This window comes from Balaenoptera borealis, assembly GCF_965194805.1.
Source record: "Balaenoptera borealis genome assembly, chromosome: 5".
Lineage (NCBI taxonomy): Eukaryota > Metazoa > Chordata > Mammalia > Artiodactyla > Balaenopteridae > Balaenoptera > Balaenoptera borealis.
In genome coordinates this window covers 2,667,208-2,685,640 of record NC_138862.1, presented here as the reverse complement: position 1 = coordinate 2,685,640, position 18,433 = coordinate 2,667,208, and the positions used below count along the sequence as shown (strand labels likewise).

The 18,433-nt window shown below is 40.3% G+C and overlaps 1 protein-coding gene across 8 annotated transcripts in view; it reads right to left on the bottom strand.

Moving 5' to 3' along the window:
* Positions 1–9,527: 9,527 nt before the first annotated feature.
* The window catches only part of HSF2BP (heat shock transcription factor 2 binding protein), a 90,440-nt gene continuing 81,534 nt past the window's right edge, over positions 9,528–18,433 (bottom strand). For 6 of the 8 annotated variants that reach the window (XM_082393519.1, XM_082393520.1, XM_082393517.1 and 3 more), the window contains exon 8: positions 10,274–11,016. In XM_082393519.1, the coding sequence (XP_082249645.1) occupies positions 10,808–11,016 (209 nt within the window). In that variant the 3' untranslated portion in view covers positions 10,274–10,807. Of the gene's footprint in view, positions 9,766–10,273; positions 11,017–17,016; positions 18,382–18,433 lie in introns of those variants that run through there. The other 2 variants (XM_082393521.1, XM_082393522.1) reach the window with 2 other exon arrangements.

Below are 18,433 nucleotides of genomic sequence, written 5' to 3'. Positions count from 1 at the left end.
ATGAGACTAGATATCAATTACAGGAAAAAATCTGTAAAAAATACAAACACATGGAGGCTAAACAATACATTACTAAATAACCAAGAGATCACTGAAGAAATCAAAGAGGAAATCAAAAAATACCTAGAAACAAATGACAATGAAAACACAACGACCCAAAACCTATGGGATGCAGCAAAAGCAGTTCTAAGGAGAAGGTTACAGCAATACAATCCTACCTCAAGAAACAAGAAACATCTCAAATAAACAACCTAACCTTACACCTAAAGCAATTAGAGCAAAAAGAACAAAAAGAAACCCAAAGTTAGTGGAAGGAAAGAAATCATAAAGATCAGATCAGAAATAAATGAAAAAGAAATGAAGGAAATGATAGCAAAGATCAATAAAACTAAAAGCTGGTTCTTTGAGAAGATAAACAAAATTGATAAACCATTAGCCAGACTCATCAAGATAAAAAAGGGAGAAGACTCAAACCAACAGAATTAGAAATGAAAAAGAAGTAACAACTGACACTGCAGAAATACAAAGGAACATGAGAGATTACTACAAGCAACTATATGCCAATAAAATGGACAACCTGGAAGAAATGGACAAATTCTTAGAAAAGCACAACCTTCTGAGACTGAACCAGGAAGAAACAGAAAATGTAAACAGACCAATCACAAGCACTGAAATTGAAACTGTGATTAAAAATCTTCCAACAAACAAAAACCCAGGACCAGATGGCTTCACAGGCGAATTCTATCAAACATTTAAAGAAGAGCTAACACATATCCTTCTCAAACACTTCCAAAATATAGCAGAGGGAGGAACACTCCCAAACTCATTCCATGAGGCCAGCAGCACCCTGATACCAAAACCAGACAAAGATGTCACAAAGAAAGAAAACTACAGGCCAAGATCGCTGATGAACATAGATGCAGAAAACCTCAATAAAATACTAGCAAACAAAATCCAGCAGCACAATAAAAGGATGATACACCATGATCAAGTGGGATTTATCCCAGGAATGCAAGGATTCTTCAATATACACAAATCAATCAATGTGATACACCATATTAACAAATTGAGGAATAAAAACCATATGATCATCTCAATAGATGCAGAAAAAGCTTTTGACAAAATTCAACACCCATTTATGATAAAAAACCCTCTAGAAAGTAGGCATAGAGGGAACTAACCTCAACATAATAAAGGCCATATATGACAAACCCACAGCCAACATCATTCTCAATGGTAAAAAACTGAAACCATTTCCACTAAGATCAGGAACAAGACAAGGTTGCCCACTCTCACCACTATTATTCAACATAGTTTTGGAAGTTTTAGCCACAACAATCAGAGATGAAAAAGAAATAAAAGGAATCCAAATCGGAAAAGAAGAAGTAAAGCTGTCACTGTTTGCAGATGACATGATACTATACATAGAGAATCCTAAAGAAGCTACCAGAAAACTATTAGAGCTAATCAATGAATTTGGTAGAGTAGCAGGATCCAAAATTAATGCACGGAAATCTCTTGCATTCCTATACACTAATGATGAAAAATCTGAAAGAGAAATTAAGGAAACACTCCCATTTACCAATGCAACAAAAAGAATAAAATACCTAGGAATAAACCTACCTAAGGAGACAAAAGACCTGTATGCAGAAAACTATAAGACACTGATGAAAGAAATTAAAGATGATACAAACAGATGGAGAGATATACCATGTTCTTGGATTGGAAGAATCAACATTGTGAAAATGACTCTACTACCCAAAGCAATCTACAGATTCAATGCAATCCCCATCAAACTACCAATGGCATTTTCCACAGAACTAGAACAAAAATTTTCACAATTTGTATGGAAACACAAAAGACCCCGAATAGCCAAAGCAATCTTGAGAAACAAAAACGGAGCTGGAGGAATCAGGCTCCCAGACTTCAGACTACACTACAAAGCTACAGTAATCAAGACAGTATGGTACTGGCACAAAAACAGAAATATAGATCAATGGAACAGGATAGAAATCCCAGAGATAAACCCATGCACGTATGGTCACCTTATTTTTGATAAAGGAGGCAAGAATATACAATGGAGAAAAGACAGCCTCTTCAATAAGTGGTGCCGGGAAAACTGGACAGCTACATGTAAAAGAATGAAATTAGAACACTCCCTAACACCATACACAAAAATAAACTCAAAATGGATTAAAGTCCTAAATGGAAGGCCAGACACTATTAGAGGAAATTTTAGAGGAAAACATAGGCGAACACTCTATGACATAAATCACAGCAAGATCCTTTTTGACCCATCTCCTAGAGAAATGGAAATAAAAACAAAAATAAACCAATGGGACCTCATGAAACTTAAAAGCTTTTGCACAGCAAAGGAAACCATAAACAAGGCAAAAAGACAACCCTCAGAATGGGAGAAAATATTTGCAAATGAAGCACCTGACAAAGGATTAATCTCCAAAATATACAAGCAGCTCATGCAGCTCAATATCAAAAAAACAAAAAACCCAATCCAAAAATGGGCAGAAGACCTAAATAGACATTTCTCCAAAGAAGATATACAGATGGCCAACAAACACATGAAAGGATGCGCAACATCACTAATCATTAGAGAAATGCAAATCAAAACTACAATGAGGTATCATCACCTCACACCGGTCAGAATGGCCATCATCAAAAAATCTACAAACAGTAAATGCTGGAGAGGGTGTGGAGAAAAGTGAACCCTCTTGCACTGTTGGTGGGAATGTAAACTGATACAGCCACTATGGAGAACAGTATGGAGGTTCCTTAAAAAACTAAAAATAGAACTACCATATGACCCAGCAATCACACTACTGGGCATATACCCTGAGAAAACCATAATTCAAAAAGAGTCATGTACCACAATGTTCACTGCAGCTCTACTTACAATAGCCAGGATATGGAAGCAACCTAAGTGTCCTTCGACAGATGAATGGATAAAGAAGATGTGGCACATATATACAATGGAATATTACTCAGCCATAAAAAGAAATGAAATTGAGTTATTTGTAGTGAGGTGGATGGACCTCAAGACTGTCCACACAGAGTGAAGTAAGTCAGAAAGAGAAAAACAATACCGTATGCTAACACATATATGTGGAATCTAAAAAAATATATATGGTTCTGAAGAACCTAGGGGCAAGACAGGAATAAAGTCACAGATGTAGAGAATGGACTTGAGGACACGGGGAGGGGGAAGGGTAAGCTGGGACGAAGTGAGAGAGTGGATGGACATATATACACTACCAAATGTAAAATAGATAGCTAGTGGGAAGCAGCCGCATAGCACAGGGAGATCAGCTCGGTGCTTTGTGACCACCAGAGGGGTGGGAGAGGGAGGGAGGGGATATGGGGATATATGTATACGTATAGCTGATTCACTTTGTTATAAAGCAGAAACTAACACACCATTGTAAAGCAATTATACTCCAATAAAGATGTTAAAAAAATAAAAAACTTAACTTGCCATCAACCTAAAATAGACTGATATATATATATATATATATATATATATATATATATATATATATATATATATATATATATAAGCTGTTACATGTGAGCCTCATGGTAACCACAAGGCAGAACTTATTAGATCCACCAAAAACAATGAGAAAGGAATCTAAGCATAACAATACAGAAAGTCCTTCAAATCACAAGGAAAGAAAGCGAGAGCGGAAGAAAGGAACACAGTGGAACTACAAAACAGCCAGAAAACAAATAACAAAATGGCAATAAGTACATACCTATCAATAATTACTTTAAATGTAAATTATGTTTAATGTTTAATGTTTAAATGTCTTATGATGCAAATGGAAACCAAAAGAAAGCTGGGATAACTACACTTCATCACACAAAATACACTTTAAAACAAAGACTAATAAAAGACAAAAATGAGCATTACATAATGAAAAAGGGGTCAATCCAACAAGAAGACATAACATTTGTAAATATTTATGCACCCAACACAGGTGCTTAACAGACCCAAAGGGAGAAACTGACAGCAATACAATAATAGTTGGGGAACTTTAACACCCCAATTATATCAATGGATAGATCATCCAGACAGAAAATTAATAAGGAAACACTGGCCTTAAATGACACATTAGACTAGATGGACTTAATAGATATATATAGAGAGAGAACATTCCATCCAAAAGTAGCAGCACATTCTTCTCAAGTGCACAGGGAACATTCTCCAGGATACATCACATCTTAGACCACAAAACAAGCCTGGGTAAATTTAAGAAGACTGAAGACATATTAAGCATCTTTTCTGACCACAATGGCATACAGCTAGAAATCAATTACAAGAAAACTGGAAAAATTACAAATAGGTGGTGATTAACAACATGCTCCTGAACAACCAATGAGTCAACAAATAAATCAAAGGAGAAATTTAAAAATACCTGAGACAAATGAAAATGGAAATACAACATACCAAAATCTCTGGAATACACTGAAGGAGTTCTAAGAGGGAAGCTCATAGCGATACAGCCCTACCTCAAGACACAAGAAAAATCTCAAACAATCTAACTTTACACCTGAAGGAACTAGAACAAACAAAACCCAAAGTTACTAGAAGGATGGAAATAATAAAGATCAAAGTGGAAATAAATGAAATAGAGACTAAAACAGACATAGAAAAAAATCAGTGAAACTAAGAGCTGGTTCTTGGAAAAGATAAAATTGACAAACCTTTAGATAAGTTCACTAAGAAAAAAGAGAGAAGGCTCAAATAAATTCAGAAGTGAAAGAGGAGAAATTACAACTGATACCAAAGAAATACAAAGAATCATGAGACTACTATGAACAATTATATGCCAATAAATTGGACCTTAGAATTAGCCCAAATTTTAAAAAATGGATAAATTCCTAGAAACATACAATCTTCCAAGACAGAATTATGAAAAAATAGAAAATTTGAATAGACTGATCACTAGTAAGGAAACTGAACAGTAATCCAAAAAACTCTCTACAAACAAAAGTCCAGGACCAGATGGCTTCACTGGTGAATTCTACCAAAAATTCAAAGATTTGATACGTATCCTTCTCAAACTCTTCCAGAAAACTGAAGAGGGGGGAATGCTCCCAAATTCATTTTACAAGGCCAGTACTACCCTGATACCAAAACCAGACAAGGATGCCACCAAAAAAGAAATTACAGGCCAATATCCCTGGGCATAGATGCAAAAATCCTCAACAAAACATTAGCAAACCAAATTCAACAACACATTAAAAGGATCATACACCATGATCAAGTGGGATTTATTCCAATATGCCAAGGATAGTTCAATACCCACAAATCAATCAATGTGATATACCACATTAACAAATGGAAGAATAAAAATCATATATGATCATCTCAATAGATGCAGAAAAAGCATTTGGCAAAATCCAACATCCATTTATCATAAAAACTCTCAACAAACTGGGTATGGACAGAACATACCTCAACATTATAAAGGCCAAATACAACAAGCCCAGAGCTAACATCATGCTCAACAGCGAAAAATTAAAACCTTTTCCCTTAATATAAGGAACAAGACAAAGGTGCACACTCTCACCCCTCTTATTCAACGTAGTATTGAAAGTCCTAGCCAGAGCAATCAGGCGAAAAAAGAAATAAAAGGCGTCCAAATTGGAAAGGAAAAAGTAAAACTATCACTATTTGAGACATGATTTTATATAGAGAGAAAACCCTAAACCATATGATATAGCAATTTCACATTTAGGTACTCACGCAAAAGACCTGAAAGCAGGAACTCAAACAGATACTTGTATACCAATATTCACTGCATTATTCACAGTAGCCAAAGGTTAAAACAAGTGTCCATCAACAGATAAATGGATAAACAAAATGTGTTAAAAAGATACAATGGACTATTATACACCATAAAAAGTAATGAAGTTCTGACTAATGCTCAACATGGATGAACCCTGAAGACATTATGCTGAGTGAAATAAGCCAGACCCAGGACAAATACTTGATTTCACTTACATGAGGTACTTGAGAAGTCAAATTCATAGAGATAGAACAGAGGATACCAGGGCTGGGAGGAGGGCAGTTATAAAATAAGGAGTTATTTAGTTGCAGCTCGGCTGGCTCCTTAGTTGCAGCTCTCCTGGCTCCTTAGTTGCAGCTCACCTGGCTCCTTAGTTGCGGCATGCAAACTCTTAGTTGTGGCATGTGAACTCTTAGTTGCGGTATGCATGTGGGGTCTAGTTCCCTGACCAGGGATCGAACCCAGGCGCCCTGCATTGGGAGTGCAGAGTCTTAACCACTGTGACACATGAGCCACAACTAAGGAGCCCATGAGCCACAACTAAGGAGCCCACCTGCTTCAACTAAGACCTGGCGCAACCAAATAAATAAAATAAATACATATTTTTTTTAAAAAAAGAAAAGAAAAGAAGGAGTTACTGTTTAATGTACAGAGTTTCTATTTGGTACGATAAAAAGTTCTGGCAACAGACAGTGGTGATGGTTACACAACACTGTGAATATATTTAATACCACTGAATTCTACACTTCAAAATGGTTTAAATGGTAAATTTTATGTTCACCGTCTACATTTCTGTGATAAATTTTACTACAATTCAAAAAACCTGAAGGATTACAAATAACAACAACAACAAAAGGCAGAAACAGTCTTCATTGTGTGACATGCACTAGCACATTCATTCTACAGCTGGAGACAAATTTCAATGTGCACATTCCCAGAGCAGAGAGACAGCCGTGGGCCTTAAAGATGGACCCCTGCCCTGCCCACCTGAGCCTGGACTTGAAAAGTATCCAAAGACTTTCTAATGGGTTCATTGGCTCCACCTTCTGAGGCCACACTCTCCCCACAGAATGCTGTATCCTATCCTGTGTCCTACACTGTATCAGGGTCTATACCAGAGACCCTACACTGGTCAGAGGCCCTTCTGAAGCTGTCTAAGCATCTACATCATGGAAGAAAACAGAGCGAACTTCAACTTCAGGGCTTCTCAGAAAATCAGTAAGCCTACAAAAAGTACTGACCAACCTTTTCCATTCATATTGATGTCATGGCAATATAGCTACAGAATCAGTGTAACAGGCACATTTACAACTTTTATTAAAATTCCTCCTTGCCGGGGCTTCCCTGGTGGCGCAGTGGTTGAGAATCTGCCTGCTAATGCAGGGGACACGGGTTCGAGCCCTGGTCTGGGAAGATCCCACATGCCACGGAGCAGCTGGGCCCGTGAGCCACAACTACTGAGCCTGCGCATCTGGAGCCTGTGCCCCGCAACGGGAGGGGCCGCGATAGTGAAAGGCCTGCGCACCGCGATGAAGAGCGGTCCCCGCACCACGATGAGGAGTGGCCCCCGCTTGCCGCAACTAGAGAAAGCCCTCGCACGAACCGAAGACCCAACACAGTCATTCATAAATAAATAAATAAATAAATAAATAAATAAATAAATAAATAAATAAATAAATTCATTCATTCATTCATTCATTCATTCATTCCTCCTTGCCCATCGTCTGACTTCAGGCCTCGGCTGCTTCTCTTCAAGTCCCAGACTTGTGATGCTATGCTTGCTACTCTAATTAATTTTAAAATTCTCTGGAATAAGTGATAAACATGGGGCTATATAAGTATCTGGGACGAGATGAAGTCCTTGTAACATTAGGCTTATCCCAGTTCATGCCACGAGCAGACACAACGACCTGCATCCTAGCAGGACAGGCTCCTCTCAGATGTCACAGAAGACAGACTAGATTGGTAACGAGAAACTGAACAGCAAGAAACTGCCCTGATCACCAGTTGCAGGGTGAGAGGAGGGGGGGGTGAAGTCTGGCTGTTGACCTGGAAGGTTTCATGCCTTTACATACAAACTGACAGTACCAAGGAGAAAAAGTTCCTTAACTTAATAAATAGAAAAGGAATTCTTTAAAATTTAAATTTAAAGACATATGTACCTTTCTGAATTACGGTTTTCTCAGGGTATATGCCCAGCAGTGGGATTGCTGGGTCAGGTGGGAGGGCGAAGCTGGGGTGAAGTGAGAGTAGCATCGACATATATACACTACCGAATGTAAATAGTTGGCTGGTGGGAAGCAGCCGCATAGCACAGGGAGATCAGCTCGGTGCTTTGCAATGACCTAGAGGGGTGGGATAGGAAGGATGGGAGGGAGGCTCAAGAGGGAGGGGATATGGGGACATGTGTATGCATATGGCTGATTCACTTTGTTGTGCAACAGAAACTAACATGGTATTGTGAAGCAATTATACTCCGATAAAGATCTATTAAAAAAAAATGTACCATTTTATTGATTTGGGGTTTTTTTAAAGATAAATTTATTTATTTTTGGCTGCACTGGGTGTTTGTTGCTGCGCGCGGGCCTCCTTTAGTTGTGGCGAGCAGGGCCACTCCTTGTTGTGGTGCGCGGGCCTCCCATTGCGGTGGCTGGTCTCGTTGCAGAGCATGGGCTCTAGACTGCAGGCTCAGTAGTTGTGGCGAACGGGCCCAGCTGCTCCGCGGCATGTGGGATCTTCCCGGACCAGGGCTCAAACCCATGTCCCCTGCACTGGCAGGCGGATTCCTAACCACTGCGCCACCAGGGAAGTCCCTGATTTTTGTTTCTGATTTTAAAATTCACAAGAGACCTCAGATACTGCCACGTACGTGCTTTTATGCATACTTTTTAAACTGAGTTTTCTTTAGAGCTTTAGATGCAAAAAAAGTGAAGAACCCATTTTCCCCCTGACCTTCATAAGAAGAGCAAAAATATTAGAAAGGCTAGTCACTCCTTAAAACTGGCCTTAAGTAGTTTTTCTGTGATATACATTCAAAACATGTATTTGACATATGTTTCTTTGTTTTCACATCTTTATCGGAGTATAATTGCTTTACAATGGTGTGTTAGTTTCTGCTGTATAACAAAGTGAGTCACTATACATATACATATATCCCCATATCCCCTCCCTCTTGCGTCTCCCTTCCACCCTCCCTCTCCCACCCTTCTAGGTGGTCACAAAGCACTGAGCTGATCTCCCTGTGCTATGCGGCTGCTTCCCACTAGCTATCTACTTTACATTTGGTAGTGTATATATGTCTATGCCACTCTCTCACTTCGTCCCAGCTTCCCCTTCCCCTTCCCCACGTCCTCAAGTCCATTTTCTACATCTGCATCTTTATTCCCGTCCTGCCCCTAGCTCCTTCAGAACCATTTTTTTTAGATTCCATATATATGACATATGTTTCTTGCTTAAGGAGTTTTCATAAGAACTCTTGCTATCCTTAGCACTTTAAAATTAAGAGGGAAAAAAAGTATCCTTCTTAATCACATCCATCTACTAATTACCTAAACTATGCAACATTCATGGGTTTGGCCTGGTTTCATTTTTCTCTATATGCCACTGATCCCATCTTTGGCAGGAAAAAGACCCTGCATTTCTAGAGGCAGCACAACTAATTATACTAGTTTATCTCCTGTTACCTTATCAAACAAATAACCAAAACGAAAATGATACTATGCTAGAAAAGAACAAAAACACAACGTCCTCAATTTTATTTGCCAATCAACAGGACCTACAGAGCCACACAGCACAGATGGACCAATTTCTGCCTCTGTGAATTTTAAACTGCCTTTTACAACATTTCTCTGGTTCTGATGAGCCAGGTTCCACAATATGTCGGCTCGTGAAATTCAAGCAACTGTGCCTTCCTGTAAGCTCCTTCACTCAGCCTCAGCCATAAACTGCACATTGCCTATAAAAGAAACATGAAGTTATTCCAAACTGCCACGCACAGCAGAAACAGCATACAAATGTGTATGGGACGCCTGCAAGTGTTTTTGCTCCTACAGGATGCCCAGAGACCACGGGCCTGCAGCGTCATCCTGAGGGACACAGCACGCGCTGCTGTGACTCTAAGGAGTGCCAGAGAGGGAACCGCACTCACACGTCGTGACACCTGTGAGAAATGGAGCACATCCTCCTCTGTCCTCTGCAGTTGAGAAGGACACATGGTGAGGGGACCTGGTACACATACCCGTGCACATTGTTTAAAGAACTCCAAGCAGCTGCATGTGCTCTGATCTATGAGGCCCTTGTCATGATACTGTTATATGAAAAACTGGACTCCTGAGCTTATAGCCAAAGGACCCAGAACAATGTAAGGAGAGGTTTTCCCACCAACCACATGTATGCATTGTAATATATACCTTCCTAACATCAAGTTTATAATATTTCAGAAAACAATAGTTGTAGCACACCAATGATTCTTGTGACTTTCTTTACTCAAAAATAAAAGAGGCACAAAAATACAGAACTAAAATGTCCAATATCATCTGAAATAGCAGGTTCACCGAAAGATTTAAAGGTAAACTTGAACTGGGTTGGGGGGGGATTAATTATAATTATTAGAGAGTGAATGAATTGTTTTTCAAGAAAGGTATCTCAGGAAAACGCTGACCAACGGGGTAGGCGGTTATTCAACCTTCCGCTTTTAGGGGGGAACCGACAGTTCTCAGGGTCTCCTGGGCAGCAGGAGCTGCTCTGAGAAGGCCCTCTTCCAGATGCAGCTGACGTGGGTCTTCACAGAAGAATGGACCCTTTCTCAGGCTCACCTCTGGCAAGATTAACCAACAACCCACAAGCACGTTCACTTCCAGGAGCAAGTCAGATAGATACATCTCAATACACAGCCATCTCTAGGCATCACATTTGCTATCTGTAACACATGGCACACGGCTGGTGGCTTTAGAAGACAAAGTGGGGACCCAGGGAGAAGATGCCGGCGCTGAGCACCCCTACGCATCACGCTCCAGAGTGCGCAGGTCCTCCAGGAGCTCCTGGGCCACGGCCTGCAGGTGAGGGTTGCGGCTCTTGGCCATGGCCAGAATGCGCTGCAGGGGCAGGGAACTCCGGAACTCCGAGGCCAACCTGGAGAAGACTTCTGGCTCCAGAACCACAGACTGGACAAGGCGCAGCACGTGAAGACACACCTCTGTGTCTGCATCTAGAGGGGAAGAGGTAACACTTCTGGTTAGAATAAAACCTTCTACAGGGACCTTGGGGCAGAATCCACCCCTCAGGGGTTCTTGGCCTCTCTGAACGATGAATGTGACAGTTTAGTAAACTATGAGCTGACCCCAAACAGTGCCACTTCTTTTTTTTTTTTTTTTTAAACATCTTTATTGAAGTATAATTGCTTCACAGTGGTGTGTTAGTTTCTGCTTTATAACAAAGTGAACCAGCTACACATATACACACGTTCCCATATCTCCTCCCTCCCGCATCTCCCTCCCTCCCACCCTCCCCATCCCACCCCCCCAGGCGGTCACAAAGCACTGAGCTGATCTCCCTGTGCTATGCGGCTGCTTCCCACTAGCTATCTATTTTACATTTGGTAGTGTATATATGTCCATGACACTCTCTCACCCTGTCACATCTCACCCCTCCCCCTCCCCATATCCTCAAGTCCATTCTTTAGTATGTCTGTGTCTTTATTCCCATCTTGCCACTAGGTTCTTCATGACATTTTTTTTTCCTTAGATTCCATATATATGTGTTAGCATACTGTATTTGTTTTTCTCTTTCTGACTTACTTCACTCTGTATGACAGACTCTAACTCCATCCACCTCATTACAAATACCTCCATTTCATTTCTTTTTATGGCTGAGTAATATTCCATTGTATATATGTGCCACATCTTCTTTAACCTTTCATCCGATGATGGACACTTAGGTTGCTTCCATGTCCTGGCTATTGTAAATAGAGCTGCAATGAACATTTTGGTACATGACTCTTTTTGAATTATGGTTTTCTCAGGGTATATGCCCAGTAGTGGGATTGCTGGGTCATATGGTAGTTCTATTTGTAGTTTTTTAAGGAACCTCCATACTGTTCTCCATAGTGGCTGTATCAATTTACATTCCCACCAACAGTGCAAGAGTGTTCCCTTTTCTCCACACCCTCTCCAGCATTTATTGTTTATAGATTTTTTGATGATGGCCATTCTGACCGGTGTGAGATGATACCTCATTGTAGTTTTGATTTGCATTTCTCTAATGATTAATGATGTTGAGCATTCTTTCATGTGTCTGTTGGCCATCTGTATATCTTCTTTGGAGAAATGTCTATTTAGGTCTTCTGCCCATTTTTGGATTGGGTTGTTTGTTTTTTTGTTATTGACCTGCATGAGCTGCTTGTAAATCTTGGAGATTAATCCTTTGTCAGTTGCTTCATTTGCAAATATTTTCTCCCATTCTGAGGGTTGTCTTTTGGTCTTGTTTATGGTTTCCTTTGCTGTGCAAAAGCTTTTAAGTTTCATTAGGCCCCATTTGTTTATTTGTGTTTTTATTTCCATTTCTCTAGGAGCTGGGTCAAAAAGGATCTTGCTGTGATTTATGTCATAGAGTGTTCTACCTATGTTTTCCTCTAAGAGTTTGATAGTGTCTGGCTTTACACTTAGGTCTTTAATCCATTTTGAGTTTATTTTTGTGTATGGTGTCAGGGAGTGTTCTAATTTCATACTTTTACATGTACCTGTCCAATTTTCCCAGCACCACTTATTGAAGAGGCTGTCTTTTCTCCACTGTATATGCTTGCCTCCTTTATCAAAGATAAGGTGACCATATGTGCGTGGGTTTATCTCTGGGCTTTCTATCCTGTTCCATTGATCTATATTTCTGTTTTTGTGCCAGTACCAAAGTGTCTTGATTACTGTAGCTTTGTAATATAGTCTGAAGTCAGGGAGCCTGATTCCTCTGGCTCCATTTTTCGTTCTCAAGATTGCTTTGGCTATTCGGGGTCTTTTGTGTCTCCATAAAAATTGTGAAATTTTTTGTTCTAGTTCTGTGAAAAATGCCTGTGGTAGTTTGATAGGGATTGCATTGAATCTGTAGATTGCTTTGGGTAGTAGAGTCATTTTCACAATGTTGATTCTTCCAATCCAAGAACGTGGTATATCTCTCCATCTATTTGTATCATCTTTAATTTCTTTCATCAGTGTCCTATAATTTTCTGCATACAGGTCTTTTGTCTCCTTAGGTAGGTTTATTCCTAGATATTTTATTCTTTTTGTTGCAATGGTAAACGGGAGTGTTTTCTTAATTTCACTTTCAGATTTTTCATCATTAGTATATAGGAATGCAAGAGATTTCTGTGCATTAATTTTGTATCCTGCTACTTTACCAAATTCATTGATTAGCTCTAGTAGTTTTCTGGTGGCAGTTTTAGGATTCTCTATGTATAGTATCATGTCATTTGCAAACAGTGACAGCTTTACTTCTTCTTTTCCGATTTGGATTCCTTTTATTTCTTTTTCTTCTCTGATTGCTGTGGCTAACACTTCCAAAACTATGTTGAATAATAGTGGTGAGAGTGGGCAACCTTGTCTTGTTCCTGATCTTAGTGGAAATGGTTTCAGTTTTTTACCATTGAGAATGATGTTGGCTGTGGGTTTGTCATATATGGCCTTTATTATGTTGAGGAAAGTTCCCTCTATGCCTACTTTCTGCAGGGCTTTTATCATAAATGGGTGTTGAATTTTGTCGAAAGCTTTCTCTGCATCTATTGAGATGATCATATGGTTTTTCTCCTTCAATTTGTTAATATGATGTATCACGTTGATTGATTTGCGTATATTGAAGAATCCTTGCATTCCTGGAATAAACCCCACTTGATCATGGTGTATAATCCTTTTAATGTGCTGTTGGATTCTGTTTGCTAGTATTTTGTTGAGGATTTTTGCATCTATGTTCATCAGTGATATTGGCCTGTAGTTTTCTTTCTTTGTGACATCTTTGTCTGGTTTTGGTATCAGGGTGATGGTGGCCTCGTAGAATGAGTTGGGGAGTGTTCCTTCCTCTGCAATATTTTGGAAGAGTTTGAGAAGGATAGGTGTTAGCTCTTCTCTAAATGTTTGATAGAATTCGCCTGTGAAGCCATCTGGTCCTGGGCTTTTGTTTGTTGGAAGATTTTTAATCACAGTTTCAATTTCAGTGCTTGTGATTGGTCTGTTCATATTTTCTATTTCTTCCTGGTTCAGTCTCGGTAGGTTGTGCATTTCTAAGAATCTGTCCATTTCTTCCAGGTTGTCCATTTTATTGGCATAGAGTTGCTTGTAGTAATCTCTCATGATCCTTTGTATTTCTGCAGTGTCAGTGGTTACTTCTCCTTTTTCATTTCTAATTCTATTGATTTGAGTCTTTTCCCTTTTTCTCTTGATGAGTCTGGCTAATGGTTTATCAATTTTGTTTATCTTCTCAAAGAACCAGCTTTTAGTTTCATTGATTTTTGCTATTGTTTCCTTCATTTCTTTTTCATTTATTTCTGATCTGATCTTTATGATTTCTTTCCTTCTGCTAGCTTTGGGGTTTTTTTGCTCTTCTTTCTCTAATTGCTTTAGGTGCAAGGTTAAGTTGTTTATTCGAGATGTTTCCTGTTTCTTGATGTAGGCTTGTATTGCTATAAACTTCCCTCTTAGCACTGCTTTTGCTGCATCCCATAGGTTTTGGGTTGTCGTGTCTCCATTGTCATTTGTTTCTAGGTATTTTTTGATTTCCCCTTTGATTTCTTCAGTGATCACTTCGTTATTAAGTAGTGTATTGTGTAGCCTCCATGTGTTTGTATTTTTTACACATCTTTTCCTGTAATTGATATCTAGTCTCATAGCGTTGTGGTCGGAAAAGATACTTGATACGATTTCAATTTTCTTAAATTGACCAAGGCTTGATTTGTGACCCAAGATATGATCTATCCTGGAGAATGTTCCATGAGCACTTGAGAAAAATGTGTATTCTGTTGTTTTTGGGTGGAATGTCCTATAAATATCAATTAAGTCCATCTTGTTTAATGTATCATTTAAAGCTTGTGTTTCCTTATTTATTTTCATTTTGGATGATCTGTCCATTGGTGAAAGTGGGGTGTTAAGGTCCCCTACTATTATTGTGTTACTGTCGATTTCCCCTTTTATGGCTGTTAGTATTTGCCTTATGTATTGAGGTGCTCCTATGTTGGGTGCATAAATATTTACAATTGTTATACCTTCCTCTTGGATCGATTCCTTGATCATTATATAGTGTCCTTCTTTGTCTCTTGTAATAGTCTTTATTTTAAAGTCTATTTTGTCTGATATGAGAATTGCTACTCCAGCTTTCTTTTGATTTCCATTTGCATGGAATATCTTTTTCCATCCCCTCACTTTCAGTCTGTATGTGTCTCTAGGTCTGAAGTGGGTCTCTTGTAGACAGCATATATATGGGTCTTGCTTTTGTATCCATTCAGCCAGTCTGTGTCTTTTGGTGGGAGCATTTAGTCCATTTACATTTAAGGTAATTATCGATATGTATGTTCCTATTCCCATTTTCTTAAATATTTTGTGTTTGTTATTGTAGGTGTTTTCCTTCTCTTGTGTTTCTTGCCTAGAGAAGTTCCTTTAGCATTTGTTGTAAAGCTGGTTTGGTGGTGCTGAACTCTCTCAGCTTTTGCTTGTCTGTAAAGGTTTTAATTTCTCCATCAAATCTGAATGAGATCCCTGCTGGGTAGAGTAACCTTGGTTGTAGGTTTTTCTCCTTCATGACTTTAAGTATATCCTGCCACTCCCTTCTGGCTTGCAGAGTTTCTGCTGAAAGATCAGCTGTTAACCTTATGGGGATTCCCTTGTGTGTTATTTGTTGTTTTTCCCTTGCTGCTTTTAATATGTTTTCTTTAAGTTTAATTTTTGATAGTTTGATTAATATGTGTCTTGGCGTGTTTCTCCTTGGATTTATCCTGTATGGGACTCTCTGTGCTTCCAGGACTTGATTAACTATTTCCTTTCCCATATTAGGGAAGTTTTCAACTATAATCTCTTCAAATATTTTCTCAGTCCCTTTCTCTCTTCTTCTTCTGGGACCCCTATAATTCGAATGTTGGTGCGTTTAATGTTGTCCCAGAGGTCTCTGAGACTGTCCTCAGTTCTTTTCATTCTTTTTTCTTTATCCTGCTCTGCAGTAGTTATTTCCACTATTTTATCTTCCAGGTCACTTATCCGTTCTTCTGCCTCAGTTATTCTGCTGTTGATCCCATCTAGAGTATTTTTAATTTCATTTATTGTGTTTTTCATCGTTGCTTGGTTCCTCTTTAGTTCTGCTACATCCTTGTTAAATGTTTCTTGCATTTTGTCTATTCTATTTCCAAGATTTTGGATCATCTTTACTATCATTATTCTGAATTCTTTCTCAGGTAGACTGCCTATTTCCTCTTCATTTGTTAGGTCTGGTGTGTTTTGACCCTGCTCCTTCACCTGCTGTGTGGTTTTTTTGTCTTCTCATTTTGCTTATCTTACTGTGTTTGGGGTCTCCTTTTCACAGGCTGCAGGTTCATAGTTCCCGTTGTTTTTGGTATCTGTCCCCAGTGGCTAAGGTTGGTTCAGTGGGTTGTGTAGGCTTCCTGGTGGAGGGGACTAGTGCCTGTGTTCTGGTGGATGAGGTTGGATCTTGTCTTTCTGGTGGGCACGTCCACGTCTGGTGGTGTGTTTTGGGGTGTCTGTGGCCTTATTATGATTTTAGGCAGCCTCTCTGCTAATGGATGGGGCTGTGTTCCTGTCTTGCTAGTTGTTTGGCATAGGGTGTCCAGCACCGTAGCTTGCTGGTCGTTGAGTGAAGCTGGGTCTTGATGTTGAGATGGAGATCTCTGATAGATTTTCGCCGTTTGGTATTACGTGGAGCTGGGAGGTCTCTTGTGGACCAGTGTCCTGAAGTTGGCTCTCCCACCTCAGAGACAAAAGCCCTGATGCCTGGCTGGAGCACCAAGAGCCTTTCATCCACACGGCTCAGAATAAAGGGGAGAAAAAAATAGAAAGAAAGAAAGAGGATAAAATAAAATAAAATAAAGCTATTATAATAAAAAATAAGAAAAAAAATTATTAAGAATAAATGTATTCAGAAAAAAAATTCTTTTTTAATTTTTAAAAATAGATTTATTAATTTTTTATAGTAAAAAATAATAAAAAATTTATTAAGAAAAAAAAAATTTTAATATAAAAAATATGAAAAAACTTATTAAAAATTTTTTTTAATTTCTAAAAATAGAAAATAAGGAAAAAATTATTAAGAAAACATTTATTAGGAAAATTTTTTTTAAGTAAAAACAAAACAAAACAAACAAACAAACAAAAAAACACGGACAGACCTAACCCTAGGACTAATGGTGAAAGCAAAGCTATACAGACAAAATCTCACCCAGAAGCATACACATATACACTCACAAAAAAAGGAAAAGGGGAAAAATTAATATATCCTGCTCCCAAAGTCCATGTCTTGAATTTGGGATGATTCGTTGTCTATTCAGGTATTCAACAGATGCAGGCACATCAAGTTGTTTGTGGAGCTTTAATCCGCTGCTTCTGAGGCTGCATGGAGAGATTTCCCTTTCTCTTCTTTGTTTGCACAGCTCCCGGGGTTCAGCTTTGGATCTGGCCCCGCCTCTGCGTGTAGGTCGCCTGAGGGCGTCTGTTCTTCGCTCACACAGAACGGGGTTAAAGGAGCAGCTGATTCGGGGGCTCTGGCTCACTCAGGCGGGGGGAGGGAGCGGTACGGAGGAGGCGGGGCGAGCCTGCGGCGGCAGAGGCCGGCGTGACATTGCAGCAGCCCAAGGTGCGCCGTGCGTTCTCCCGGGGAAGTTGTCCCCGGATCACGGGACCCTGGCCGTGGCGGGCTGCACAGGCTCCCAGGAGGGGCGGTGTGGAGAGTGACCTGTGCTCGCACACAGGCTTCTTGGTGGCAGCAGCAGCAGCCTTAGCGTCTCCTGCCCGTCTCTGGGGTCCGCGCTGATAGCCGCGGCTCGCGCCCGTCTCTGGAGTTCGTTTAGGCGGCGCTCTGAATCCCCTCTCCTTGCGCGCCGCGAAACAAAGAGGCAAGAAGAAGTCTCTTGCCTCTTCGGCAGCTGCAGACTTTTTCCCGGACTCCCTCCCGGCTAGCACCGAAGCCCGAGCCTCAGCTCCCAGCCTCCGCCCGCCCCGGCGGGTGAGCAGACAAGCCTCTTGGGCTGGTGAGTGCTGCTCGGCGCCGAGCCTCCGTGCGGGAATCTCTCCGCTTTGCCCTCCGCACCCCTGTGGCTGCGCTCTCCTCCGTGGCTCCGAAGCATCCCCCCTCCGCCACCCGCAGTCTCCGCCCGCGAAGGGGCTTCCTAGTGTGTGGACACCTTTCCTCTTTCACAGCTCCCTCCCACTGGTGCAGGTCCCGTCCCTATTCTTTTGTCTCTGTTATTTCTTTTTTCTTTTGCCCTACCCAAGTACGTGGGGATTTTCTTGCCTTTTGGGAGGTCTGACGTCTTCTGCCAGCGTTCAGTGGGTGTTCTGTAGGAGCAGTTCCACGTGTAGATGTATTTCTACTGTATCTGTGGGAAGGAAGGTGATCTCCACGTCTTACTCTTCCGCCATCTTGCCCCT